Source organism: Nymphaea colorata, chromosome 13 (genome assembly GCF_008831285.2).
Source record: "Nymphaea colorata isolate Beijing-Zhang1983 chromosome 13, ASM883128v2, whole genome shotgun sequence".
Classification (NCBI taxonomy): Eukaryota; Viridiplantae; Streptophyta; class Magnoliopsida; order Nymphaeales; family Nymphaeaceae; genus Nymphaea; species Nymphaea colorata.
Genome location: NC_045150.1, coordinates 11,579,935 through 11,607,685, shown reverse-complemented (window position 1 = coordinate 11,607,685; position 27,751 = coordinate 11,579,935). Strand labels below are relative to the sequence as shown.

The following is a 27,751-nucleotide window of genomic DNA, read 5'->3' as shown; positions in this document are numbered from 1 at the left end:
AACAAAGTTTGACATGAAGGATTTTGGTGATGCATCTTTTGTATTAGGAATCCAAATATTTCGAGATCGTTCTCGGGGTATTCTTGGATTATCACAAAAGACCTACATTGATAAGGTGCTTCAGCGATATGACATGAAGGATTGTAAACCAAGAGAAACTCCAGTTGCTAAAGGAGACAAGTTTAGTCTCAAACAGTGCCCTAAAAATGAAATCGAATTTAAGGAAATGGAAAGGATTCCCTATTCGTCTGTTGTGGGAAGCCTTATGTATGCTCAGGTTTGTACTCGTCCAGATATTTCATTTATCGTTGGAATGTTAGACAGATACTTAAGTAATCCAGGTATGGATCATTGGAAAGCAGCCAAAAGGGTATTGAGGTACCTACAGAGAACAAAAGATTTTATGCTCTCATACAAGAAGTCAGACCAGTTGGAGATCATTGGGTATTCAGATTCTTACTTCGCTAGGTGCCAAGACAGTCGCAAGTCAACTTCAGGCTATGTATTTCTATTGGCTGGAGGAGCTATATCCCGGAAAAGTGTCAAACAGACACTTGTAGCTACTTCAACCATGGCAGCAGAATTCATAGCATGTTACGAGGCATCCAATCATGCCTTGTGGTTGCAGAATTTTGTCACGGAGCTGCGAATTGTAAATGGTATAGAAAGACCACTAAGGTTATTGTGTGACAGTAATTCAGCAGTCATGTACTATAGTAACAGCCACAGTTTGTCAAAGTCGAAGCACATCGACATTAAGTTTTTGGCTGTTAAAGAGAGGATACAAAATGGTCAGGTGTCTTTATAGCATATTGGGACAGACTCTCTGATTGCAGATCCGCTTACCAAAGGTTTAACACCTAAGGTCTTTTACGAACATGTTGTTCGTATTGGCATGTTGCCTTTGGATGATGTGCTGGTTTAGTGGGAGTTTGTACTTTGTTTGCTCTTATGTATAGACACATATTCAGTTTTCTGTAGAATAAAGTTTAAATTTCTTTGGTTCTATTATATATTTATGTGTTTTTTGATCTCCATAAAGTTTTAAAGTTGGACCAGTTGAGAATAGACATGATGTAATCACATTACATGTAATTCTCATGCCATACATCCATATAAGATCTATGTCATTGGTTGTATTAACATTTGTGATCATTGAAGGTTCAGCTAATTTTAATATAGCGAAAGCCGCTTTGGTTCTATGTTGATATGATCATGGACGAGATTGGAGAAAATGATGTTTAATAAGATAGCAGTTATGAGCTCTTAAGGTTTTGTGTAATGTCAGAATGTATAAAGACATATTTGGCCCAAGTGGGAGATTGTAAGATCATTTGGTGGGCCGGCATATGTCTATGAGGAATTTCAGACATTATGACTGTCTTAAGGTAAATATTCGCTTAAGTGATTGCATTTTGAGATATTATGTCATTTTAAATGGCATGGGGTAATTTTAAAATGTATAGATACCAATACGCAATTACGAACTTTTTGATGGGTAGAATTCGTAATTGCCCTTAATATAAAATGGTAGTGGTCTCTGGGGTCGTGCAATGGTTGCCTGAAACGTTGGTTTCTAGGGTTTTCCTCTTCCTCATCTGAGAGAGACCCTGGAAGATCCTACCGCGATCTACCGTCCAGTTCCTCAGATGGATTCAAATACGCTTCTGCTATAATTTAAGCTTATTTTTGTTTAATTCAATGATTTAACATGAACATGATCCTGTTTTAGGGCATATCGTTTTTGTATGCATGAAGGGGCGAAATCCCAACAAGATCCCCTAGCAGGGTTGCAGCGGAGAGAAGAAAAAGTAGGTCGATGCCAATGAGTGTTAGACCCGTTGTGGGATGCCTGAAAAATGATAAGATAAAAATCATCAAAACGACCCCTAAGTATGATATAGTTTCTAAGCTTTATCCTCAGCGTGGTTCGGGACACTACAGTCAGGTACTAGCTAAGTGTGCGTGTGATGTTCAATAGTGCAACATGGACAATAATTTACTGTACTTGGTTCACGTTTCATAACATGGGAGAGTGCTACATGTGTCTAATGCATGACTACATGTTCCATAAGTGGTTATCTTTGAAATAGACACAAGCAATAACATTTCTCAAGTAATAAGATTGAATGCAACATTCATATGCCATATTCCCCTATATTCTCTACAGAATGCACATGGTTGTCAACATTTCCCATCTGATGTAATGCTCATATTGTTTACATAAAACTTTGAGTTTGAGATGAGACAGACAAAAAGAAAAGAAAGAAGGAAAAATATTTTATTATCAACATTTCTCAACTGATGTAATGCTCATATTCTTTACATAAAACTTTGAGACTGACAAGAAGAAGAAGAAAGAAGGAAAAATATTTTATGTAGTTATTTACCTGTATCAACTGGTCAATATTGAGTTGTTGGAACACATGTCACATTCCAAGAACACCATGTCCTTATTTCAATAAACCACTGTCTAGTAATGTTTGGATTTGGTGTTCGATGTAAGAAAAACATTTATAATCATCTCATATTTTTTTGGCAGCAGAATATGGTGATCTTGGAACATTTGTTTTAAGAACATAATGTGATCCCTATCAAAAGCCTTTAAGCCATGCCTAAATCAAGGTGAAATGGAATAACACTCAAAGAAAGCGTAAAACTGTTGACAAGCTTTATTCAGAAATTTTAAAATACAATCGCTCCTTTATGAATTAAACGAAAAATATTGGTCCCTGAAGATTCACTTGTCACCATTTATCATCCCCGCGAAGCACGATGGTCGATGTAGGAAGGGCGTCCGGCTTCCGATTCCTCTCCGGCGACCATTCTCCTCGCGTGCCTCCTCCTTCTCCGCCGGACGACGGCGCTCCGTCGTCCTCCTCGCTGTTGCCGGAGGTAAGCACTAAGCGGAACCACCTTGGGAAGGCCCACATTCTCGATGCCTTTGTGAATTACGGTGGCTGGAAAATCATTATGCCCGAGGTCCACCCCTGAAAACCGCGTCTGCTAGGACGATCAGCTCCCAGATTGTTGGCATGAAACCGTACCTCTCACAATTAAAAAGGGGACCACGTCCACGAGGTATCCACTTTTCTCCTGCTTGCTGCGGGACATGAGAAAGTAATATGCCCACGGTGAGAATCCTTCACGCGCACGTGAGAAAATGATTCTTATGAGGAGCCAAAAAATGGGAGACGCCATTTCTGGCCGCATTCCTGGTCCTTTTATCTGAGTTGATTAATCTCCTGATACTCCAACACTTTTGGAAGCTTGGATATGGCTGTCCCCAATTCCCAGCATATTGGTAGGGCTTTTGATGGCGATGTGTTGTCTTCACCTAGGAGTTATACATTATTGAAAACCTCAACAGTGGCTTCTCTGCTCTCGAAAAAGCAACCATTGTTCTCTTTGACTAGGCTAAGGAAAGCTACCCTTCCACTAACCCTGTGTCTCGGGCTCGTAGAGCATTTGTTCTCTTCTATAGATATCTGGAAGAATTTTACCTTCCACGTTACATTCCCTTTCTAATCTGCATTTCTAACTCCTTGTAGGTGGCTTTCTAGTGGATAGTACCAACTCATTTTCCATGGCCAATGACTAACGATCAAATGATGGCGATTGTTCGCAAACACCAAAATGTTTCCAAATCCTGGAACTGAGATATCTAAGTTACCATTTTAATGTCAATCCTTGTAGGTTGCTTGTCGTGATTCTTGTGTATCTCATGTCTGTGACTTGCTTGTGTTCATTTTTTAGTGCGAACAGCACATTCTGCTGGATGGCGCATGATGGTGGAGAGCATGTCACTCGCGTGCTCTTTTGTGTCCACATTGGTTGAACAAAGGTTCCAAGGAGGAAAACAGAATGGAGAAGCAATGCTAGTCCGGATTCAACAGTGGGATGTACAACGATATATACGAGTAAAAGTGGAACTTCGAAAGTAATAAATTACAACCGATTTACAAAGTGGACAAAGAACCTCTTTTAGAATTGCCTTACATTTTAAAACATGACAATGCCATTTAGCGTTTGATCTTTCATTTAATCAAAATTAGTCAACTATATTGTCTCCCTTTCGTAGGAACCATAATTGATTGAAAATATAAATGCATGATCCCACTATCTGCATAGTGGATATTTATTTCTCATGTTGAAAATCCAATGGTCTCCTGTGCTGCCACGATAGAGCGCCTGAGTTTCAGAATCATTCAACTCTAGTTTTTTGAAGTGGCTTCTGTGAATCAAGCTCTTCCACGACATTTACAACCTTTTGGTGCCATGGTTGAACTGCATATTTGATGCTCATTGAAGTTAGTTATCTTCTAACGCTACAGCTTTTTAACCTAGACTAACAAGTATACCAAGTTGCTAGGCATACTTCTTTCATAGTTAAAAACAAGCGCTTGGATTGTGGTCTCATTGCTCATGCAAAGCAGATGAAGCTGATTTTGCAGTATGGTGTTGGACTGGAAGGTGAACCCTGTTTTATCATTGTTCTTTTTTTTTCCGAGGCATTTACTATGTCACCACTGTCATTGTTAATTGTTACTGGCTAGTTTTCTATTACTCAGGTAGTTGTGATGTCTACCGTTACTGTAAGTTTTACAAGTGTTCTGGTGAGCGAGAGAATAAGTGAACTTTTCTTTTTCTCTGCTAGAGGCCACACTTTGTGAAGAACGTGACACTCTTTTGGACACTTGTTTTCCTATGTCTGCAGGTGTTGATGTTGAGGCTGCTTCCAGACATGGAATTAAAGTTGCAAGAATTCCAGGAAATGTGACAGGGAACTCTGTATCATGTGCTGAACATGCAATATATCTGATGTTAGGCCTTTTAAGGAGACAAGTATGTTTCTTTTATGATAGCTTTTGATCAAGCTATCAGCTGTTTGTAACATTCCGTTTCACTGTTGACATAATCTTGTTAACTTGCAATAGTTTTTGGTCATCGTGGAGAATTAATATGGTCATCCATAGTATGCCTCTCTCTCTCTATATATATATATATATGCACACATAAATATAAATAATAAATTAAAGTATATATATATATATATATATATATATATATATATATATATATATACTAGCATTAAGAATTGAGATAGACAGGTAAATGCTCATTGCCTTTTGCATTCATAACATGTCAGCTAAAGTTTCTTAAGCCTTGCCAGTTTCAATTGTTCTCATCTCCTCATGGAAAACCTTAACAACGTTCCCAATATAAAGTGGCACGGTCATTATTTTTACTTTGTAAACTAAAGCAATCTTTAGTGCTTCATTGTCACAAATTACGTGACATCATATCCAGGTACTTCAGAGCCTGTTAGGATCTGACCAGTTTGGTGCATTTACTAATATTTGTGGAGAATGTGGTCATCATTGATGACACATGTACGTGCTTGAGAATATCTTGTCCTAGACCTCATTGTGTATATGTGCAATCAATATAGATTTGAATACTTCTTTTGACTAATCAGGTGTTCAGGCCGTTATGAAAAATATGACATGCACATTGAATATCAGGTGTTCAGGTCTTCAGGCTGCTTGAGCATATCTTGTCCTCTTTTATGTATTTATTTTTTTATTCTCCTAACTGTGAAGTTAATTTTTATCTATTATTGCAGAAAGAAATGGAATCCGCAGTCCAACAAAGCTATTGGGACTGCCAGTCGGGGAAACACTTTTTGGTAAAACGGTCTGAGCTACTTTTTAGAACTATTTCTTACTCTTGCCTTTTATGGTTCATTTTCTGTTTATATTAATTTTGTTAATCTTCCTTTCAACAGGTCCTCATTCTTGGGTATGGTAATATTGGTGTTGATCTTGCATCAAGTTTACGAGCAGTTGGTGTCAAAATTCTGGCAACAAAATGTAATTCACTCAGTTCCACCAGCAGCTATGGTATTTGGAGAACATCCAATTGTTCAATATCCCCTTGCATCAAATTGGAAATTTTTTTGGTATTAGTTGCTTGAGAAAATGTTGTCACATGGTCTCAAGCAATAACTTATACGCCAAGTTTGACCCTTGATGCTGATGATGGTTCAGTGGATAAGAAGGGGGTGCTGGAGAACCTTTATCAATTTGCTGGCGATGCTGACATAGTTTCTGTTTGCATGGCACTAAACGATAAAATGGTTTGCCTGTCACGTTTCTTTTGGGTTCCTTGTTGAAACTTGAAAGCATATTTGTTCTGTTTAAGGTCAATAATAGTTTACCATGCACTTTGTTTTGAAAAAGCTAACTTAGATTTGGAATAGCAGGTTGGTATTGTGGACAAGAAATTTCTCTCATCAATGAAAAGGGTTTTGTGTTCTCAAGTCATCATATTGTTTGAAATCATTGATTCGGTCAACATGCTTTATTTTTTCTTGTTACATTTAATGAATATGCCTTGAATTTGAGGTAGATTATAGGCCTTAGTGAATATATTGTAAAGCCTTACCAAATATTTGCCTTCAATCTGTAACCAGAAGCACAATAATTCTTCTTTCTTCCAATATGTAGTGATCATATACTAAGCAGTATTCTTATAGATACCATGGCATGTTCATGTTCCCCTACATAAATGGTCATTCTGTCCTCGTCCAGTCCTTCTTGAAATGTCCCATTCGGGATCTTGCTTCTTCCATGTACATTATGATCTGTTTTCTAAATGGGACTGCTGATTTGAGTGCAAACATGCAATTCAATACATTGTCTGAAGTTAATAGTTGCATTCTTCTTAATTTCAGATTAAATTGCATGTACAAACTCTGTTAGTGGGTCTCGAAGATTTCTTTTTGTGTACTTTTATGGCCAATTATGACAGAGATCATCATTTTTGGCCACGATATAATAATGTCATTTAAAAAAATTGAGATACAATTAGTGCTGGATCCCTTTGGATCAAACTGCTTTTAGTTAAGGTTAAACTTTGATCTGATTGACAATTCTTTTGTTAAAAAGATGAACTTGAAAAACTGAAATAGTTTCTGCTGACAATAACTTATTCTTAACCAACCTAATGTTGTCATGTTGTTGGTAATTGTTGAATTTGGCCAGGACGATGGAACGATATATTAACTTGCAATCAAGCTTGTAATCCAAGGTGCACTTACTAAGAAATATGAACATCTCTCAAGAATACAATTTTAGTGACTTGCAATCAAGCTTGTAATCCAAGGTGTACTTACTAAGAAATATGAACATCTCTTAAAAATACAATTTTAGTGACTTGCAATCAAGCTTGTAATCCAAGGTGCACTTATTAAGAAATAAGAACATCTGTTAAGAATATAATTTTAGCTGACATATTTCTCGTTAAAGATATTCCAGATTTATTAATTAATTTTGAAGTAAAAAAAATGTGCTAATTAGCGCCTTTGAATGATTGTAATTACTGTCATATCATTCACAAACTGTTGTTTTATCTCAAGGGTGCTATTCTGGTCAATGTTGCTCGTGGTGGTCTCCTAGACTATGAAGCTGTTAAATCCTCTCTTGAATCTGGACATTTGGGTGGTCTGGGAATTGACGTTGCATAGACTGAGCCATTTGATCCAGATGATCCAATTCTTAAGCACCCTAATGTGCTGATCACACCTCATATTTCTGGAGTTACTGAATATTCCTACAGATCTATGGCAAAGGTTTGATTATTGGCCAGTCAATTTGGAACATTATTAAGTATTCCTTCATGCCTGAACAACCATAATAAAAAAGGAAAGTTGATGGAAAATTAATTGTACACTTATAACAAGATAATGTCATTTATGATACTGTCAAAAACCACAAGGTACATTAAGAAAATAGGATAAAACAAAGAAAGAAATGAAACAACAGATGGGGAAGTGAAAATGAACAATGTCAGAAGAAAGTTCCCCATTCTAAGTAAGTGAAGTTTCACGCAAATGGGAAACCAGATTCACCAAGTTTCTACCAAATGGGATTCGGACTCATCCTGTCATCAGACTTGGATGGGATGAATAACTGTAGATTGAATGCTGATTAAACATTTAAACCTATCCAATCTACATATATACTCATTGGATTTGATCTTGAACTAAACATACAGTTCTCTTTTCCAGCCGATTCAAGTCTGCAGATAGATAGGAGTACGTAGCATGAGAGACTTGGCCATACTCATTCTCAAGTAATAAGTTTCTTCGAGAAACAAAATAATATTCATGTGTCCTAAAAAAATGCTGTCATTCATATTTGTGAGAGTTGTCAATTAGGGAAAATGGGTCGGCTTCCTTTTCTTGATATCACAGAACATTCTCAAGTGCCTTTTGAAAGAATTCATTCTGATTTGTGGGGCCCAGCACCAATTATTTCTCATCAAAAGTTTCGTTATTATGCTGTTTTTGTAAATGAATGCACAAGATTTATATGGGTCTACTCCTTGAAAAACAAATCAGAATTATTCAAGAATTTTTGTGAACTTCATGCTGTGATTAAAAATGAGTTTGATGGGAAGATTAAAATTTTCCAAACAGATGAAGGAGGAGAATTTAATTGTGCAAACTTAGAATAGCATTACTCGTTATAAACATGCCCAAAAACGCCTGAACAAAATGGGATGGCAGAAAGGCGTCATCGTTCTATTACTGAACTTGGCCTCACTCTTCTGTTTCATAGTTCTCTTCCTATGCAATTTTGGGTAGAAGCATTCTTCACCGCAACTTGTTTAATAAACAGACTTCCCTCGCCTACACTTGACATGGCTTCTCCTTATGAAAAATTATTTCACAAACAGGCATATTATTCCATTTTTCACAGCTTTGGATGCAAGTGTTTTCCTTTTCTTGGTAGCTATGCCAAAACAAGTTTGAACAAAAAAACTTACCATGTATTTTTCTTGGCTATTCGAAGCAACACAAAGGATATCAGTGCTTATATCCACCAACTCGAAGAATCTTCATCTCACGTCATGTTGTATTTGATGTGAAAACCTTTCCATACAAACGGCCAAGTAAACTTTTTCTTCCCATAGATTCGACTCAAGAGGTAACAAGTTTTACTGAAAGTGCAGGTGAACAAACCACATGCTCAGAGTTCAATAACGATCCACGAAGGCTCACGTCTTATGACAATCATAACTCTCATGGTTCTCTTTTGCTAAATGCTCGTAATGATGCAGCCACCATGGGCGCTACCTTAGCTGGACAAAATGATCATCTCACTCATGTTCATGCAGAAGAAAGTGTGTCAAACAATAATGACACCAATGCTGGAAATATGAATGCAGCTACAACAAGTGCAACTACATTACAGGGGCTGAATGGTGTTACAAACCATGATCAAGGAGAAGGAAATATGTCAAACAATGATGACACATGTGATAGAGCTGAAAATACGAATCTACAAGTTCATCATGAGGTCATAACCACCAGTGGAGCAACCAACTCTCATTCCATGGTAACTCGTTCTAAGGATGGGATCGTGAAACCTAATCCTAAATATCTCCTTGCTTGCTCTATTCCTCAAGAGCCTCGTACAATCAAAGAGGCTCTCAAAGATCTAACTGGACGACAACTATGCAGGAAGAAATAATAACTCTTCATGATAATAACACATGGGATCTGGTTCTATATTCCAAGGACATGCATGTTATAGGCAGCAAGTGGGTCTTCAAAACTAAACTCCGAAGTGATGGAACAGTCAAACGCCTCAAGGCTTGGCTTGTTGCTAAAGGATTCTCTCAAATTCCTGGAATAGATTTTCTTGAGACATTTTCACCAGTCGTAAAACCCGCTACTATCAGAATTGTATTATCTATTGCTCTTCATTATGCTTGGGATATTCGTCAACTTGACATCAAAAATGCCTTTTTACATGGTCTTTTACAAGAACCAGTTTATCTAAAGCAACCTTCTGGATCCCGGGGTTCTCTCAAGCCAAATTATGTATGTAAGCTCAAGTGAGCTCTTTATGGTTTAAAACAGGCTCCTCGAGCTTGGTATGATCGATTTGGTACGTTTCTTCTCTCATCGGGATTCTTTGCAAGTGTTGTTGATCCATCTCTTTTTGTGTGCCAAAATATGCATGGAATTCTTATTTTACTACTATATGTTGATGACATCATTGTTATTGAGAATAACACAAAGCTGATACAAGATTTTATTTCACAAGTAAGCTCAGAGTTCGCCATGAAGGATTTAGGATTTCTTCATTATTTCCTTGAAAAAGAGGCTCATTTTCATAATCACTATCTTGCCCTCAGTCAAAGTAAATATGCCTAAAGCTACTTGATAAGGCCCATTTATTGAATGCCAAAGATGTTCCCATGCCCATGGTCTCAAACATTCGCCCGTCTTCATCTCAAAAACCAACAAAAATTGATGCCACCATATATAGAAGTTTGGTAGGGGGTTTGCAATATCTCACTATAACAAGACCTGATATATCATATAGTGTGAATTATGTGAGCCAATTTATGCAAAATCTAAATACATTTTATTTTCATTTGGTGAAAAGAATATTGAGATATGTCCATGGAACTTTTGATTATGGGATTCGACTTATGAAGAATTCAGCTATTGAACTCTCGGCCTACTCAGATGCAGGCTGAGCATGATGTCCCCTCACTAGACGTTCAACATCAGGATTTTGCACCTTTCTTGGAGTTAATCCTATCTTTGGGAGTGCGAAAAAGCAAAATTCCATTGCTCACTCAAGTACAAAAGCATAATATAGATCTATGGCATCTGCCACCGCTGAACTCATCTGGCTCACCTACATATTGTGGGATATTAGAAAATCTTTATGCCCGATTTTAAGTCTGACGAAGAATGGGAATTTGAACACGAACAAGTTTGTGGTTTCATTCGACAATTTGTGGATGAAAATGTTTATAAACATATTCAAGATGAAAATCATGCATGTAGTTTGTGGGCAAAATTAGAAAATCTTTATGCCTCCAAGACAGGAAGTAGTAAATTATTTCTTCTGAAAAGATTGATGAATTTGAGATTCAAGGAGGGCAGTTCAGTGTCAGATTTTCTAAATGATTTTCAGGGGGTCATTAGTCAGTTATCCAGTATGGGCGTTAAATTTGAAGATGAGATTTTGGGATTATTATTGCTTGCTACTTTGCCTGATTCGTGGGAGACATTTAGAGTCTCGCTTACTAACTCTGCAGCTAATGGGGTTGTTTCTTTAGAGACTGTTGAGTCAGGTATTCTCAATGAGGAGATGAGAAGAAAATCTCAGGCTTGCTCTTCTCAGACAGAGGTTCTTTTCACAGAGAACAGGGGGAGGAGTAAATTCAAGAGTGACAGGGGCAGAGATAAAAGCAGAAGCAAATCCAAATCGAGATATAAGAATTTGGAATGCCACCACTGTGGAAAGAAAGGACACATAAAGAAGTACTGTTTCCAGCTGAAGAAGGAGAATAAAATTGGGGAAAAACAGGAGAAGAAAAATGACCGAGATGACAATGTCGCAGCTGCTGCACAACATGAAATGTTTGTTGTTTGTGATACTAACATGGTTAATGTTGCCAGTGACGATACTTGTTGGCTTGTTGATAGTGGTTCAGCTCTTCATGTTACTTCCCATAAAGATTTTTTCTCTTCATATATTTCTGGTGATTTTGGTACTTTGAGAATGGGTAATGGTTCTTTGTCTCACGTTGTAGGCAAAGGCGACGTCATTCTGAAGAATGCGAATGGAGCTCTATTGAAGCTGACAGATGTGAGGCATGCACCTGACATGCATCTGAACCTTATCTCTGCAGGAAGGCTCGATGAAGAAGGGTATCACAACACTTTTGGTGATGGCCAGTGGAAGCTTACTAGAGGTCTCGAGGCAAGAGATGCAGCAATAATCTTTATACTATGCAGGCATCGATTTCCAGAGACATGGTACATGTGACACAGGATGAGAAATCTATAGAGTTGTGGCACAGGAGGCTGGGACATATGAGTGACAAGGGACTGCAATTCTTGATCAAGAAGAATCTTCTACAAGATGTAAAGAAGGTTAAACTTGACAAATGTAGTCATTGTTTTGCAGGGAAGCAGACGCGGGTCTCTTTCAAGAGTCATCCACCTTTCAGAAAGACAGAAGCACTTGAGTTGGTTCATACAGATGTATGCGGTCCTATGAAAGTGAGTTCACATGGTGGTGCACTTTATTTTGTCACGTTTATTGATGATTTTTCTAGGAAAGTTTGGGTCTATTCTTTGAAGAGGAAAGACCAAGTCCTTGGTGTTTTCAAGGACTTTTATGCACTGGTTGAAAGGCAGTCTGAAAAGAAGCTGAAGTTTGTTCGCAGCGATAATGTGAGAGAGTATATTGGTCCATTTGATGAGTATTGCAGATCTCATGGCATCAGGCACCAGAAGACTCCACCTAAGACTCCTCCATTGAATGGCGTGGCAGAAAGGATGAACAAGACACTCATGGAGAGAGTTAGATGTCTCCTATCTGAAGCTAAGTTATCTGATTCTTTTTTGTGTGAAGCTTTACATACTGCTGCTTATGTGATTAACTTGTCTCCACATGTTCCTTTGGATGGTGATGTTCCTAACAGAGTTTGGTATGGAAAGGATGTATCCTATGAGCACTTACGTGTATTTGGATGCAGGGCATTTGTGCATATACCAAAGGATGAGAGATCGAAGTTGGAATCAAAAAGTAGGCAGTGCGTGTTTTTGGGTTATGACCATGATGAATTTGGTTACAGATTGTATGATCCAGTTGAGAAGAAGCTTGTCAGAAGCAGGGATGTTGTATTTGCTGAAGATCAGAATATTGAGGATATTCAGAAAGCAGTAAAGAATTCTTCTCATAGCAGCTATTTGCTAGTTGATGTGGATCCTATTCCCTTGCAGAATACTTCAAGAGCAGTGCCAGATGATGCTGTTGGGCAGATACATGATAGAGAAGGACAAGTAGACATGCCATATATTCCTAATTCAGATGACGAAGGTGACGATCATAACTTGGAGGGTTCCTCCTCAGATGTAGATCAGCAGCGAAGATCCACGAGGGAGCGGCGTCCCTCAACTAGATATCCCGCACATGACTATATTTTGTTGACTGATAGTGGTGAGCCTGAATGCTATGAAGAAGCTATGCATGATGTGCACCAGGAAAAGTGGATGGAAGCCATGAAAGATGAGATGCAGTCACTTTACGACAACCACACCTTTGAGCTTGTGGAGTTGCCCCAAGGCAAGAGGGCATTGAGAAACAAATGGGTTTTTAGAGTGAAGCATGATGAAAACTCTCTAAACCCAAGACCACTCCATTACTACAGCTTGTCAGCTTCTCCTCCATTTACTAGTATTACTACAACAAGCTCTTCTTCTTCTTCTTCAAGGAAGAATTGGAAGATGGAAGGACTGCTTTGGCGTAAGTACAATATATATAGGCTTATAAGTGCTCTTCTAACTCCTAATTGGTTGGTACAGGTCCCTTTGACAGGCGGCTCCTTGGGGATCCAGATCTCCGCTCCCAAGTTGACGATCTTCTGATATAATTGTTTGGGAGCATATATCCCCTGTACTGCTTACACACTCAACTGGATTCTATATGCAGTGGCAGATTCAGTAAAGAATCCATGAGCTCAGGAGTAGAGTTGCTTTCGAGTGCTGAAATCTAACTCGTATAAGTAGGAGTGGAGTTGGGAAATTTTCATTGCAGGAGTTAACTATAGTTTCAAAATTTTAATAAGGGCTGAAATAGAATTTTTCAACTTTTTATATATATGTTGCACTGAATTGAAATTTACATATAATTTTTTGAATTTTTTTTAATTTGAATGGGCCAAGGCCCCTGCCTCCACCCTTCCTTATATGCAACTTGTAATACGTACATACGTAAAAGTACAAAAGCATAGCATTTACGTTGTTGTAAAAATAAAAACCACGCTCATTATTAACTTGTAAAGAGTATGATTTTTTGAGGGCTAGTATAAGAATGCTGCTAGAGATCAGAATCATTTTCAAGGTGGCCTAAGTTTTCATTAATATTGATCTCAAGAAAGTACACATTATAAGCTGCCTCAAAGGGCATAGCACAGCTGGTCGGACAGGCAGACATATATAAGGTGTGTTGCATTTCGATTCCTGTGGGCACTATTCTCTTAAACCGTTAAAGGTGGAATCATGACACTCAAATCGAAGGGTGTAACATACACACATAGGTTCTGACGTAGAACAAAACCTCTGAGGCAAGGAAAATGAAGAGGGGAAGGGGGGGAGGGTGGGAGAGGATTCAGGTTTTCTTTAAGCAGTGGGTTGTTAACCTCATGATCATTTGAAGAAAGTATACATTACAAGCTTAAAATGAATTTGAAGCACTCAATTTGACATATTTTCATAAAGTATTAAAGAGCCAGTCTGCAATGGGTCGCCAATTTACAGTCACAACCATCAAATGAGGGCCAGCGACTCCCCCATAATTAGAGGGCCATCATATATGTTAAACAGAAGAACATAATCTAATTTTATGCTTTGTCCTGACCGTGCATTCAATCTACGCTCTTTTATTGGTTCTAAATTTTATGGAGGGTGGACTAATGAACCGGCCATTCCAGCGGCTCAGCTGAACAGGTTGCAAATTGGCCAAAAAAAAAGTATATATCCATACACTTAAAAGAAACCATGATCCAGGATGATCTGAAGTTATCCAATTAATTAATTGAATTCAAGAGAGAACCTTATTGGCATGAATGGAAGAAAGAAAGAAGAACAATATGGTAAAGATAAGGGAATTAAGTGAAAAGCCACCGAAACATGACTGCGAGCATGAAGGTGAAGGCAGGTAGCAGGTTGGCCATTGCACAAACAAATGTCGCTGAAGTCGTTTTCATTGAGATTATTTAGAAAATTTGATTCAGTGTTGCCCTGTAGAGAATGATACTGTAAGTTACATATTCAAATATCACCATCCATGCAGCATGATACTGATCGAAGAAATCTTTCATAAAATTCAAACTCTCATAACATTATAGTTGTAGTCAAGGGCGGAGCCAGAAAATTTTCATGAAGAGAGCCAAATTAAAGTTCTTAAATTTTGACATGGGCTAAAATATCATTTTTCAAAATTTTTATATACAACAAGTAAAATTTTCTAAAATTTACAGGTAAATTTAAAAAAAAAAATTGAAGTGGGGCCAAGGCCCAGGCAGGGCCCCCTCTTGGCTCCACCCATGTTAAATTCCTCACCTATTCAAAACACAAACACACTTGCTCACCCCATTTATCCATTCATTGCTTTTCACCGTGGTGGGCAAGAATTTTGATGCCCGGATAAGGTAAAACACCAGAGCGCCCTTTCTTCAAATCCAAGCTAGCTAGTACAGGCCAACAATTAGACTCTACTCTCAGGAATAATAACAACAATAATGGGAATGAAATTGCAATATTTTTGTACTCTAGTTACCCTCTCTCGCTCTCTCACTTCTAGGTAACAAGGAATTTTCATTTTTCTTTAAAACATCCTGATTTTATCAGGATATATATTTGCATAAATAAACTAAAATAGTTTGTAATTTTTTTATTAAAAAATAAAATTTATGTAGCCTTCTTAAACAATGCAAGATTCCACGCACGGGTTACAGTAAACATAATGAATTTGCTTAAATATATTCACATTTGTCATTGAGACCATTGGATTGCCCACATAAATTGCCTTAGACTCCAGCTCTAGTCCATTCACACCCACCTGGTGTGCCGGCATGCACGGTTGTCAGAGCTGGGGAACCTAGCGCTGGGCTCGCTTTTGGCTACAGCTAACACTTTGTGCTGTGCCATATGGTTCATCGTCTAGGTAATGGATTACTACTCCCTTAAGCATATCCACCAAATCAATTATGTTCCATTGTTTCTTCTAACAAGAATATAATTAATTAACTTAATCGCTTGATTAAATTGATCTCTAATGACAGGCTAAGATGAGCCAGAGGTACCCGCACCCATACACAAGCACTGCGTTACTCAATCTGATTGCAGCCATCCAGTGCACATGCATTGCAGCCATTACTAAGGGAGATCCATCTGCATCTGCAATTACACATGAGAGAAGGAGATTACTTGGAAAAGGTCAAAGTCCATTCCGCTTATCTCCTACCATTGGGGTTCAGGGCTGCTTTATAGGTCGCCGAAATGAGTATACAACCTTGACCATTAATGGTCACCATATTGCATTGAGTTTGCAAGTCATTTCAGCCACATGAAAAAACTTGCTTGTCTACATTTTAGTAAAAGAATGATAGAATGGTTCATGTCACTTATTTGGTCCAATTGCCCCAGGCACTGACAGGAAGGTCTACACTAAAATTAATCTGATTTTGGACTTCTATGATAACCATTCTCTCTGATCAAGCTCTATGGATGTGTTTCAATACTGTGGATCTGGCATGGGTCCAGTCCCATACATCAACTAAGTTAATGTACACAAATAATAGTTACATTCAACTTAACTGAAAGAATGACAATTTTCAAAAGTACATACAAGAATATGATGATAAATTGGTTTTAGAGGCTAGATCATTGCGATGGAATTTTAGTGAATGAATTTAAATGTCTCCTCCCTCTCTCTCTCTTCTTGGGTACGTCAACATGGACCTTCTTTGCTTATTGTGGTTGAGACCAAATTGTCTATGATTTATCCACCTGTGTTTGTACTTTGTTGCGTCAACCATCCTTTGGGTTTCTTCCGACTAATGGTGCCACTGGCGGCATCCTACTGGCCTGGTCTTCGCCTCTTACGGGGTTGTGGTGCATGTTGATAAATACTCTATCTCGGTCATTCTCAATGGTCTTTGGCCCAATGGCCCGATCTTAGTTACTGTGGTTTATGGCCCTTGAGTTGGAGCCTTGCGTGACCAACTTTAGGATGAGCTACATCATGCTCGTCAGCTTCTTTCCTCGCCTTGGCTTTTGGTTGGGGACTTCAATTGTTTGCTTAGTCCTACCGACTCTTCATCCCCTATCTCTTTTGGTCCGTCTATGTTTGCTTTTCACTCGTTCATTGATGAGTTCGGTCTTTTTGACGTGCCTCTGAGTAATGGCAAGTTTACTTGGTCCAACAATAGGAATTCTTCGATTCTCTGTAGGTTGGACCGGGTCTTCCTCTCGCCTGAGCTGTTCTCTGCTTTTCCTTCATCCTCTTTGGTTCTTGGGCCGAGGCACTTGTCTGATCATGCTCCGCTACTCATTTCCCTTCTTCGGGGTAGGGCTGGTACCAGGTGTGCCAGGTTCCGTTTTGAGCTTTGGTCGCTCTGAGATGAGTACTTTGTGGTTTCCCATACCAGCCCGCCAAATTTCCTTTACTTTTATATAAGTTCCCTCAATTTTTTTTTTATATATTAGTGCCTCTTAAGACATTAGAACTTTTAAAATGGTGCTCCTCTTAGTCCAAAAATTGTAGCTCCGCCAATTATATATATATATATATATATATATATATATATATATATATATATATATATATATATATATATATATTGAAACAGATTGGAGAAACTTCAAAGGAGGATCCGAGCAAGCCAGGCGAAGGTGATTGGGACCTTCATAGGGTTGGGTGGAGCTGCGCTACTCACCTTCTGCAAGGGTGCAAGACTATATATATATATATATATATATATATATATATATTGAAACAGATTGGAGAAACTTCAAAGGAGGATCCGAGCAAGCCAGGCGAAGGTGATTGGGACCTTCATAGGGTTGGGTGGAGCTGCGCTACTCACCTTCTGCAAGGGTGCAAGACTTGAGCTCTAGTCCATTAATGCCCACCTTGTGCGCCGCCATGCTGGGTCGCCAGAGCTGGGCAACCTAGTGCTGGCCTCGCTCTTGGCTACAGCCAACACTTTGTGTTGTGCCATATGGTTCATCGTCCAGGTAATGAATTACTACTCGCTTAAGCATATCCACCAAATCAATTATGTTCCATTGTTTCTTCTAACAAGAATAGAATTAATTAAATTAATTGTTTAATTAAATTGAGACAGACGACGAAGAGCAACAAGTACCCGTACCCATATCCGAGCACTGCGATGGTATTTTTCTCGCTTTGCTTCCTTTTTGTTAAAGCTTGTCATATTATACTAAAAAAACCAAACCGTTTAAAATGTAAAAACAATAGTTGTAACTGTTATATAGACTAGTCAACTATTAAACTGTTGTTGATGTTAGGAATCATTTGACAATAAGGACACCTAGTGAATATTCCATAGACATGCCCTAATGAATAGAGAATATTCATAAAACACTTTGGAGTATATTCATGGACCATTAGTATTATATGAATCTACCATATTCTTTGGGGCCCATGGATCATCCACGCCCAATAACCCTTTGGAGTTAAACTATTGAAATTAGTGCGGACTCTTAATTACATGCTCTGACGTGGTTTTGTGGGGAGGCATTTTTGTTTGCTTAAAAGGCAATTAAGTTTCACCTTTCCACATTTATCCTTATGGGAGGCAGTATTGTCTCTTTCTTATGTGAGGCATTTTAGTCATTTGGCACCAAAGCGTTGAGTTCTGGTGCTCGAACATTATATTTGTTCCAGCATGTGGTCTCTATTTGACAAAGGTAAGTGAGACAAAGTCTTGCTTTCTTACTACGTTTCATATGAGATTTGGATTAAGTGCAAGGGACGGGTGTGAAGCCACAAATGGGCCTCTGTGGGCAATTGCCCACACAGACCCTTTGGTGCTGAAGTGATGCTAAACAAGAGTTATAAATGAGTCGCTTGCTAATGTTTGTAAAATGGCGTGCCTTCTTTCTGTGAATGTCACCTACCGAATTGGTGCTTTTGTGAAGACACAGACCACAAGCGCATTGCTTCGAGTCCGAACACACTCTCTCTCTGTGTCTCTCTCGCTCTCTGTGAAGACGGAGAAAAGATGTCGGACGTGTCAGTTCCATTGCTGCTGCTCTTAGTTTTGCCGGTCGCCGTCTCCGGCCAAAATTTTAATGCGCCGTGGTGGTTTTCTTCCACTCCGCCCGATGACCCCTTGAGCTCAAACCAGTCGTTTCACCCGTCGATGGTCGTCGTCACTATGGTGCTGATACGTGCGTTCTTCTAAAACTGCGTCCCTTCTTTGCCTTTTTGGAGTGAAAACGTGCTTTGAATCATGTGTGCCCATAAACTTCAAACCTTCTTCGGCCCGGTACCGGGCCCGTAACGGGCCCGGGTCCAATGGGCAGGCGAAGGTCGGCCCAACAGGGCTTGGCCCGGCCTGTAAATACTATTTTTAAAATCAATAATATATATTTTATTATTTAAAATATAATTTATATTAAAAAATTATAATTTAAAAACATTTTTTTATTGTCACTGGGCTAGGCAGGGTGAGCCCGGACCCAATACTCGGACATCTGGCTAGGGCCCGGGCCCGAATTTCGGGTTGTTGGGCCCGACCCTGCCCCGGCCTGCCTGGCCCGATGCTCACCCTTAGTAACAAAGCCTTCAAAACCATTTAAAAATAATATTAAAAAGAAATAGCATATGACACCTAGTGCTAATATATTGGTTTATAAATTGAATTGATTTTCCACCAACCTCTGATTTAAACAGTGGCGGAGTCACGTGTGGACTTAAATTAATTTTCTGTTATTAAAGACGTTTTTATATATATATATGTAGAAATACTCTACATATGAGTATTTCTAAACGAGCGATTTTTCTCTTTCCGCCATTGGATTTAACTCATTTTTTAAGTACATCTGCAGTCGATGTTTGGTAAATTGTGTGTCCAATTGATTCAAGTTCTCAATAGAAGAACTCCTCTATTCTCTCTTGTATGTAGGCAAATATGCCGAACTACGTAATCTTTTGTGTCCCATGGTTAATTGAAAAATCGGTGTAACAATTACCAAAAACTCAACATGGTATCAGAGCAAAAGGGATTCTAGTGATTTGCTACAATTCTGGCCACCATAGTTTGTTCCGGTGACCGAACGTGAACCTATCGGAGTCGCCCATCCTTGTCATGATCATCTGAGAAATTGGAGGTGCATTTGAGTGGTATCCTGCAACAAAATTGAGGACGACCATGTTGCTGCCGGAAAACAGGGGGCGATTGGCAAGCAAGGAGGGCTCCTTCACCACCACCACCTTCTCCGTCGTCCTCCCCACCACATTCCTCCTCGAGCTACCATGTGCCTCTAACATTGTTTGCAGAAGAGCTAGCTCTTTTCACATGGCTTACAGAGAAATGGATTTATGGTAACCGAGTTGAGGAAATGGTCCATCTGATGACCGTAGTGGACCTTCCTTTGTGCCCTCTCCAAGCACCTGGAGACCTCCAGGTGCCACACACAAGCCTGAATCTGAAAAAAATGCATCTAAAAATACTTATGTGATCAGAGCCATGTAAACAGCAAGTCCTCAAACATAAATAACAACCTTTAATTTTAGGGGCGGAGCCAGAAAATTTTCATAAGGAGGGCCAAATTAGGTTTCTAAATTTTGACAGGGGCCGAAATATCAATTTTCAAAATTTTTATATAGGACAAGTGAAATTTTCTAAAATTTATATGTTAATTTAAAAAAAAAAATTGAGGTGGGGCTAGGGCCCGTGCGGCCCCCCCCCTTGACTCCACTCCTGGATCCATCGTTCTCTGATCTCTGTAGTAAATGACACTTGCTTTCAGTACTATCTCAAATGATGCTCTCACTATGTTTCAACTTGTATATTGGTGTCCCTCCTTTTGCAGCACACAGAGTTGATGGTTTAGGGCTGCGATGGGGCCTCGACAATATGCATGTACTGCAGCGGTGGATCGAACCAGCAACTGACTGCCTACTGGATGGTGATTGATAGGGCCCCTCCTTTTGCAGCACATGGAGTTGATGGTTTAAGGCTGCGATGGAGCCTTGAGAATATGCTCGTACTGCAGTGGTGGATCAAACCAGCAACTGGCGGCCTACTGGATGGTGATTGATTAGAGATTATGATCCAGGTGATTAGCTTTATCACTGTTGCATCCTAAAACTATGACTAATTTCCAATTCTTGTGTTCAAGTTATGTGATAGGTTTTGTACGCAGGCTAAGATGGGCAAGAGATATCCGCACCCTTACTCGAGCTCAGCCCTCTTGAACCTGTTTGCAGCCATTCAATCTACATGTGTTGCCGCTATCATAGATCGGGATCCATCTGCATGGGAGCTTCGTTGGGATGTTAACCTTTTGACGATCATCTACACGGTACATGGTTTCACTTGTGTGTATGTATATACACACATGCCCAAGGCTCGATATTTCATCAGCCTGGCCTGGCCCGGCCCAGTGCCTCAGTATATACACACACACAAAACCGACCAACCTCTATGTTGGATGGTTTTTTTATATTTTGTGATGCTAAAAACAGTTAAAAATGGTGCATTCCATGATACCAGTTGATTGAATATATATATATATATATATATATATATATATATATATATATATATATATATATATATATATATATATATATATATATATATATACACACACATACACACACACACACATGTTCTAGAACTTTATGATTTTGCAGATTGTTCAAAGTGGTCACTAGATGTTGCATGTGTAAAGATTGGTGACTTATATGTTTTTTTCTTTTTTCTATGAGCTTGCAGGGCATACTGGTATCAGGCTTGGTTGTGGCTCTCATGTCATGGGCTATTCAGATGAGAGGACAACTGTTTGTCTCAGCTTTCAACGCCTTGTCCCTTGTCATTGTTGCCTTTTTTGAGTCCATATTTCTTGATGAGGCTGGGAAGGTAAAATAGCACTCAAAACACCCTTAAAGGTTGGAAAGAAAATGAAACTTTCTTAGTCATTACCGAGGCAGTATATGTAATGTATGGCTATATATTATATTATTTGTTTCCAGTTATATACAATATATGGTTCCAATAACATAAAGTTACCAAGATGCAGAATGGAAATTTGAAACGATATACAGTAAGCAGAAACAGAGAAGCAAACCTCAAGAAGTCAGCGGGAGCTGGAAGCCAGCTGATCTCTGCAGATAGCAATTAAGTAAGCCAAAAATATATATGAATTATGATAAGTAAAAATAGTGCAAAAATTAGTTTCAAATTAAAAATATAAGATGAAAGCAAGATCAGAAGTTTGTGAAAAAAATAACCGTGTGTTTGTTATTACTGCAATAGAGAGACTTGCATTCCGTTGAAGTCTCAAATTTGTAATGATCCCAAGAAATAACATGCTTGTTAAACGTGATTGTGGTTTCAGTGTGCTTGGTGCTGGATTGATCATCTTGGGACTGTACACAGTGCTGTGGGGCAAAGGGAAAGAGGTGAAGGAACTTGTCCAGCTTCAGGCACACAGGTCTGCTGGAGAAGCAACTAAACTGGATTCAGATGGTTTGCACTCGAACCGGGCTGGTGCAGGCATTGGTGTGGATCAAGTGCCAGAGCACAGCATAAAGGAAGATCAGACAGACAGTGTTCACTTGTAGCTAATTGAGTCAGGAGCATGCAGCTCTCACAGCCAGTTTTTCCATGCACTTAGGAAAAATCCAGCATTAAGCATTAGCATGTAAGAAAAGTGCTACTAAACAAGAGTTATAAATGAACCAATATCTTGTTTGCAATCACATATATGGTAGATATATAACAACCTGACCCACTCTCGGACTCGGGCCCTTAGTTCAGCAGATCCCAACCTGCCCCCCTAGCAGTTTCGGTTCCAACCAGGACAATCATCCCATCAGTGACCCCTTTTATAAACCCTTGAAGATTCCTCATAATCTTCAATACAGGACTAAACTTGGGGTGTTACAATCCACTCCCCTTAAGGTACACGCGTCCGCCCGTGTGGGACACCAGGTTCGTGTGTTGAAACTGCTCTCATACCACTATAACAACCTGACTTGCTCCTAGGCTCGGGCCCTTGGTTCGGCGGATCCCAACCCGGCCCCATAGCAGTTTCGACTTCAACTCTGAAAAGGCTACGAACCAGGACAATCATCCCATCAATGACCCCCTTTATAAACCCTTGAAGATTGCACACAATCTTCAATGCTGGAGTAAACATGGGGCATTACAAGCATTATGATTATAATTGGAAGCAGTCTCATATTTTAACCATTACTTCATTAATTTCTACAGATAAATTCATTATAGTCCAAATGAGTTTTTAAAAAAGTCACATTATCCTTGAGGGGGTTAGTGCGACCGATAGAGAAGGGGCTGTGAGGGCAACTAGTTTTCATTTTGAGTTCCTATGGGATCAACTCCTTTTGCTACAAAAAGAGGATCACCAATATACAAGTTGAAACATAACGAGATTATCATCCGATGTTGTACTGAAAGCAAGTGCATGATTTCCTATACAGATCAAAGAAGTGTGGATCGGCTATCAAGCCTGGAGATAGGATGAAATAGTTTTCCTGTTGACCCTCAAAAAATCACTCTTTACAAGTTAATAACAAGCATGGTTTTTATTTTTACAACAACGTAAATGCTATGCTTTTTTATTTTTACGTCTCTAAGTACTACAAGTTGCATATGCATAGGGGCACAGGCAGGGCCTTGGCCCAATCAAATTTTAAAAAAATCAAAAATTTATATGTAAATTTCAATTCAATTCCACGTATATAAAAAAAAATTGAAAAATTTTATTTCAACCCTTGTTAAAATTTTGAAACTATAGTTTAGCTCTTGCAACGAAAAATTCCTAACTCCGCCCCTACTTATACAAGTTAGATTTCAGCACCCGAAAGCAACTCTAATGGATGGCAGTCTTCCATCAATTTATGAGAGAGAATATGTAGCACTTACAGGAATAAACTTTAACAACACTACTCGATCGATTCTTTACTGAATCTGTCTTTGCATATAGAATGCAATTGGGAGTGGAGATCTGGTTCCCCACAGAGCCGCCTATTAAAGGGACCTGCATCAACCAATTAGGAGTTAGAAGAACAACTATATGCCTATATATACTGTACTTAGGCTGAAGCAGTCCTTCCATCTTTCAATTCTTCCTTGATGAAGAAGAAGAAGAAGGAGAAGAGCCAGTTATAGCAGTACTAGTAAATGTTGGAAAAGCTGACAAGCTGTTGTAATGGAGTGGAAGGGGCGATGCCGGTGGTGACATTAAATCTGACAATATAGTTAGAAGAACAACTATATGCCTATATATACTGTACTTAGGCTGATTTCTGACATTAAATCCATGGATCTTAAAGGCTTAAGATATTCATACCTCCACCAAACTTTTTAATGTATGATCTAATTGTGGTTTCAGTGTGCTTGCTTCTGGATTTGTCATCTTGGGGCTGTACATGGTGTTGTGGGGGAAAGGAAAAGAAATGGAGCAACTTATTGCTGAGCTTCCTACTCAATTGTCATCTGGAGATCCAGGTAAAGCTTCTTTTGGAGGCATGCTTCTGGAGTCTCCGGCATCACATGATGAAGGAGAGACGAAGTACAAAGGAAAAAAGAAAAATTCAGTTGGTGTTCAAGTTGGTTGAGTCATTCAAGTTGGTTGAGTCAAGAGAGCATAGTTCTCTGCTGCAACTCTGTTCAACAAAAAGAATAGCTCATGATATGTATTAGCAAATAAAAGCAGCACACGTTTATGAAGCAACACTGCCGTAGGCTGACTCATTACCATGGCACTTAATTCTAAGAGATGGAACTAATATGAGCTTGTCCATGGTGAAACACTTCATCGTAGAAACGTTTAGAAGTGTAAACGTTGCCGGTGAATGGATGAGCCAATTTGCTTGGGTTTATTCAGAGTTGTGTGTAAATACTGATTATCTAACAAGTTCTTGTCGATTGATGAGGAGGATAGTTGGGAGGATAGTTGGGAGTGAATGATTTTCATTATACCGTAAATTATTGTCTATGTGATTATAATTATGATGATGGCAACGGATCGTATGCATGCATGATTAACGCCTAAATCCTAATCATGATGAAGAAAAGCTCATATGTGCAAGCCAATGTGTAAGCTATAAATTCTCATAGATACATGTTCTATTAACTAAAACTAATTAATCATGTAGTTCAGTTCAGATTTGCATGCAGACTGATTTCTTTAGGATCGATTCTTACATGCAATATGCTGGAACTTTACTTGCTTATAGGATTTTCAGGTGATTCAAAAATGGATGGTGTGTGAAAATATTTTCAAAATGTTCTTATTAATAAAAAAATATCCTGCAAAAGTGATAGATTGGGGCATCGCTTCTTAACAAATCAACCATATAAATAATCTCTGCAAGGTGATTTAATCAAAAGTATTTGTCGGGTGCATATGTACATGCTTGTTCTTGAGCTTTTAGTACATCTCATGAATCTAAATCATGAATAAATGCAGCTCCAATATGCAATCGGAAGCGCAAGCTGCAGCAAGTCATGCTACAAAGTGGGCTCGATGAATCTTTTTGACCAGCCTGCACAGCCAATGAGGCCGCAATTTGGACAGTGTTTGGGCCAAGCCGGGAAGGCTAGGGTTGGTTTGGACCACTGTTTGATTAGACAACTCGAACAAGTCTTCACTCGGTGGCCGCACCAATTGCGTGGACGTGAATTTCGTAACTTTACTCGGCGCCAAGATTCATGTCGCGGAGACTCAACAACGTATTTGCCTTTTGGCGCTCGGAAACATGTCTATGAAATATATGAATCCCTTTCTGTTTTAAAACTTATTTCTTCGCTTTTCTTTGTCTGATTAGGTACTTTACGAATCTTATTCTTTAGGCTTTCTTTTTTTCCCTGTATTTTCAATGTTTTGCCAATTATCAATTTGAAGGGTGTTTGTTGGAACAGACTGTTCCGTTCGGTTCTGTCACTTTTGCCCTAGAAGGTGATTGTTCGTTGCCGGACGAACAATGTATTGAGTTGGATCAGGTGCATATCCAAACCGAATTGCTTCACAAAATAGGTTACAGAAAAAATGTTACATTTAATTAAGAAATCCAAATTTAAAAATGACATCTAATCGGGTGCAGGTCCGGATTCGGTTTTGAATATATATCTGATTGGATTTTGATTCAGATTCAGTTCTAAGTAAATATAGTATATCTAATATCTATACATTTTGAAGTCCGTTAATATATCATAATATGGTCTGAATCCAGTTGTATATTTAAAATCCGATTCAGATTCAGATGTGGAGTTAAACGTCAGATTCAAACTAATGTTAGGATTCAAACTAAAGTATGAAAATTACAATAGACAAATTAGATATGGTAAAGCGTAAATACGCTGTCAGCTTGAACACAAGCACAAGCATAGCACTAAACAGAGTGCATAATATGTTATTCCTGTGAAGACTCAACACAACTTCAAAGAATTTCTGAAGAAGCCAAGCTGCGCCCATTTGCAAAATACTTTCACTGCTTGAAAGTGAAAAATCATCACTTATTGGATGGTGGAGAAATGCGGCCATCCAAAATAGACATTAAAAATGTCCAAGTAACTGCCACAAGTTCTCTGAACTTTTGCACTTATTTACTTTTAGCCGAGGACATGAGTAATCATAGGAAAGTAAGCAGCTTTGTTGGGATTTGCATATAAGAATGTAAGCTAAATCCTTTCAGACTAGATGGGAATTGTCAGTGTTTAGCAGCTGGATGAGAAGTACTACTTGAATCTTCTTGATTTCTAGTTTTCTTCATTATCAGTTGGCTTATTAGACATTCTTGCATTTTCATAGATAATCCAGTACAGAAAACCAAGTTGGAATGTTAATCATTCAGGTTTGTGTAACAGCGGAATCATCTCCTTTTTCAAGTTACCAGAGCACAAGTCTGTTAGGTTTAAATGTTTAATCAGCATTCAATCTACAGTTATTCATCCAAGTCTGAGAACCTGACAGGATGAGTCCCAATCAGAATCCCATTGGTAGAAACTTGGTGAATCTGGTGTGAAGCTTCACTTCCCCTTCTGTTGTTTCTTTTCTTTCTTTATCCTTTTTCCTTAATGTATAGAAAGTGACAAACCAGGTGAAGTAATTAGACTGTCAGAACAGAGAAGGTGGTACTGTCCAATTAGAATTCCTGCTTACACTCAAAGGATTGGCTAGGGCCTCTACTCTAGGAAGGCCGCTAGTTCCCAACAGCTTGCTGGCCGGGACTGGATTTCTATCAATCAACATGTACGTCAATTAGAAAGTACAATCTTGGACTGGATTTCTATCAATCAACATGTACGTCAATTAGAAAGTACAATCTTTGAAAAAATTGTAAAAATCTCCGGTTGCGTTTACACACCCTAAAAGGAAATTAGCTTTCTTCGCAAAAGGGCTTATTTTGACCTTTTTTTGGGATCTCCTTAACTTCTATTCTCATTTGTGCGTGCAGTCGATGTTTGGTAAAAATCCTTTGGATTCATACCTTTTTTTTTTTTCAGCCCTTTGTTCTAATTATTATGATTTTTTTTATGCTTCACAAAGAAAATACTAATCCCCTGATTCAGCTGGTCAGGGAATAGGCATCGACGAAGAAATCAACTTCAATGATGATAATAAAATCACGATTGATGAACTTGAAGTGAGCGGTTCCTGTTATAGTGTTCAAACTTTGAAGTAATATTCAAGGTGGAGACATTGATTTAGTATCGGATATTTGATCGATGAAACTGTTTCGGAAAAATCGGATATAGAAAAAAAAAATTAATATTAGCTTTTTTAGCTGTTTGATTACATAAGTCTGAAGACATTTTTCACAATAGCTGACTCCATAGATCAAATTGTATAAGATCATCATAACAAGCATGTCACAAAATTGGCTGATGTAGCCCCAACACCTATTGGCTAGCTCGGACTTTC

The 27,751-nt window shown here is 38.7% G+C and overlaps 1 protein-coding gene across 1 annotated transcript; it reads left to right on the top strand.

The window, feature by feature from the left end:
* Positions 1–2,775: 2,775 nt before the first annotated feature.
* LOC116266674 (uncharacterized) lies at positions 2,776–7,639 on the top strand. The gene is given in 9 exon segments (XM_050081113.1): positions 2,776–2,956; positions 4,357–4,473; positions 4,718–4,845; positions 5,627–5,648; positions 5,651–5,697; positions 5,789–5,903; positions 6,051–6,139; positions 6,266–6,307; positions 7,421–7,639. Coding segments are annotated over 9 exon segments (960 nt in total).
* The last annotated feature ends 20,112 nt before the right edge of the window (positions 7,640–27,751 follow it).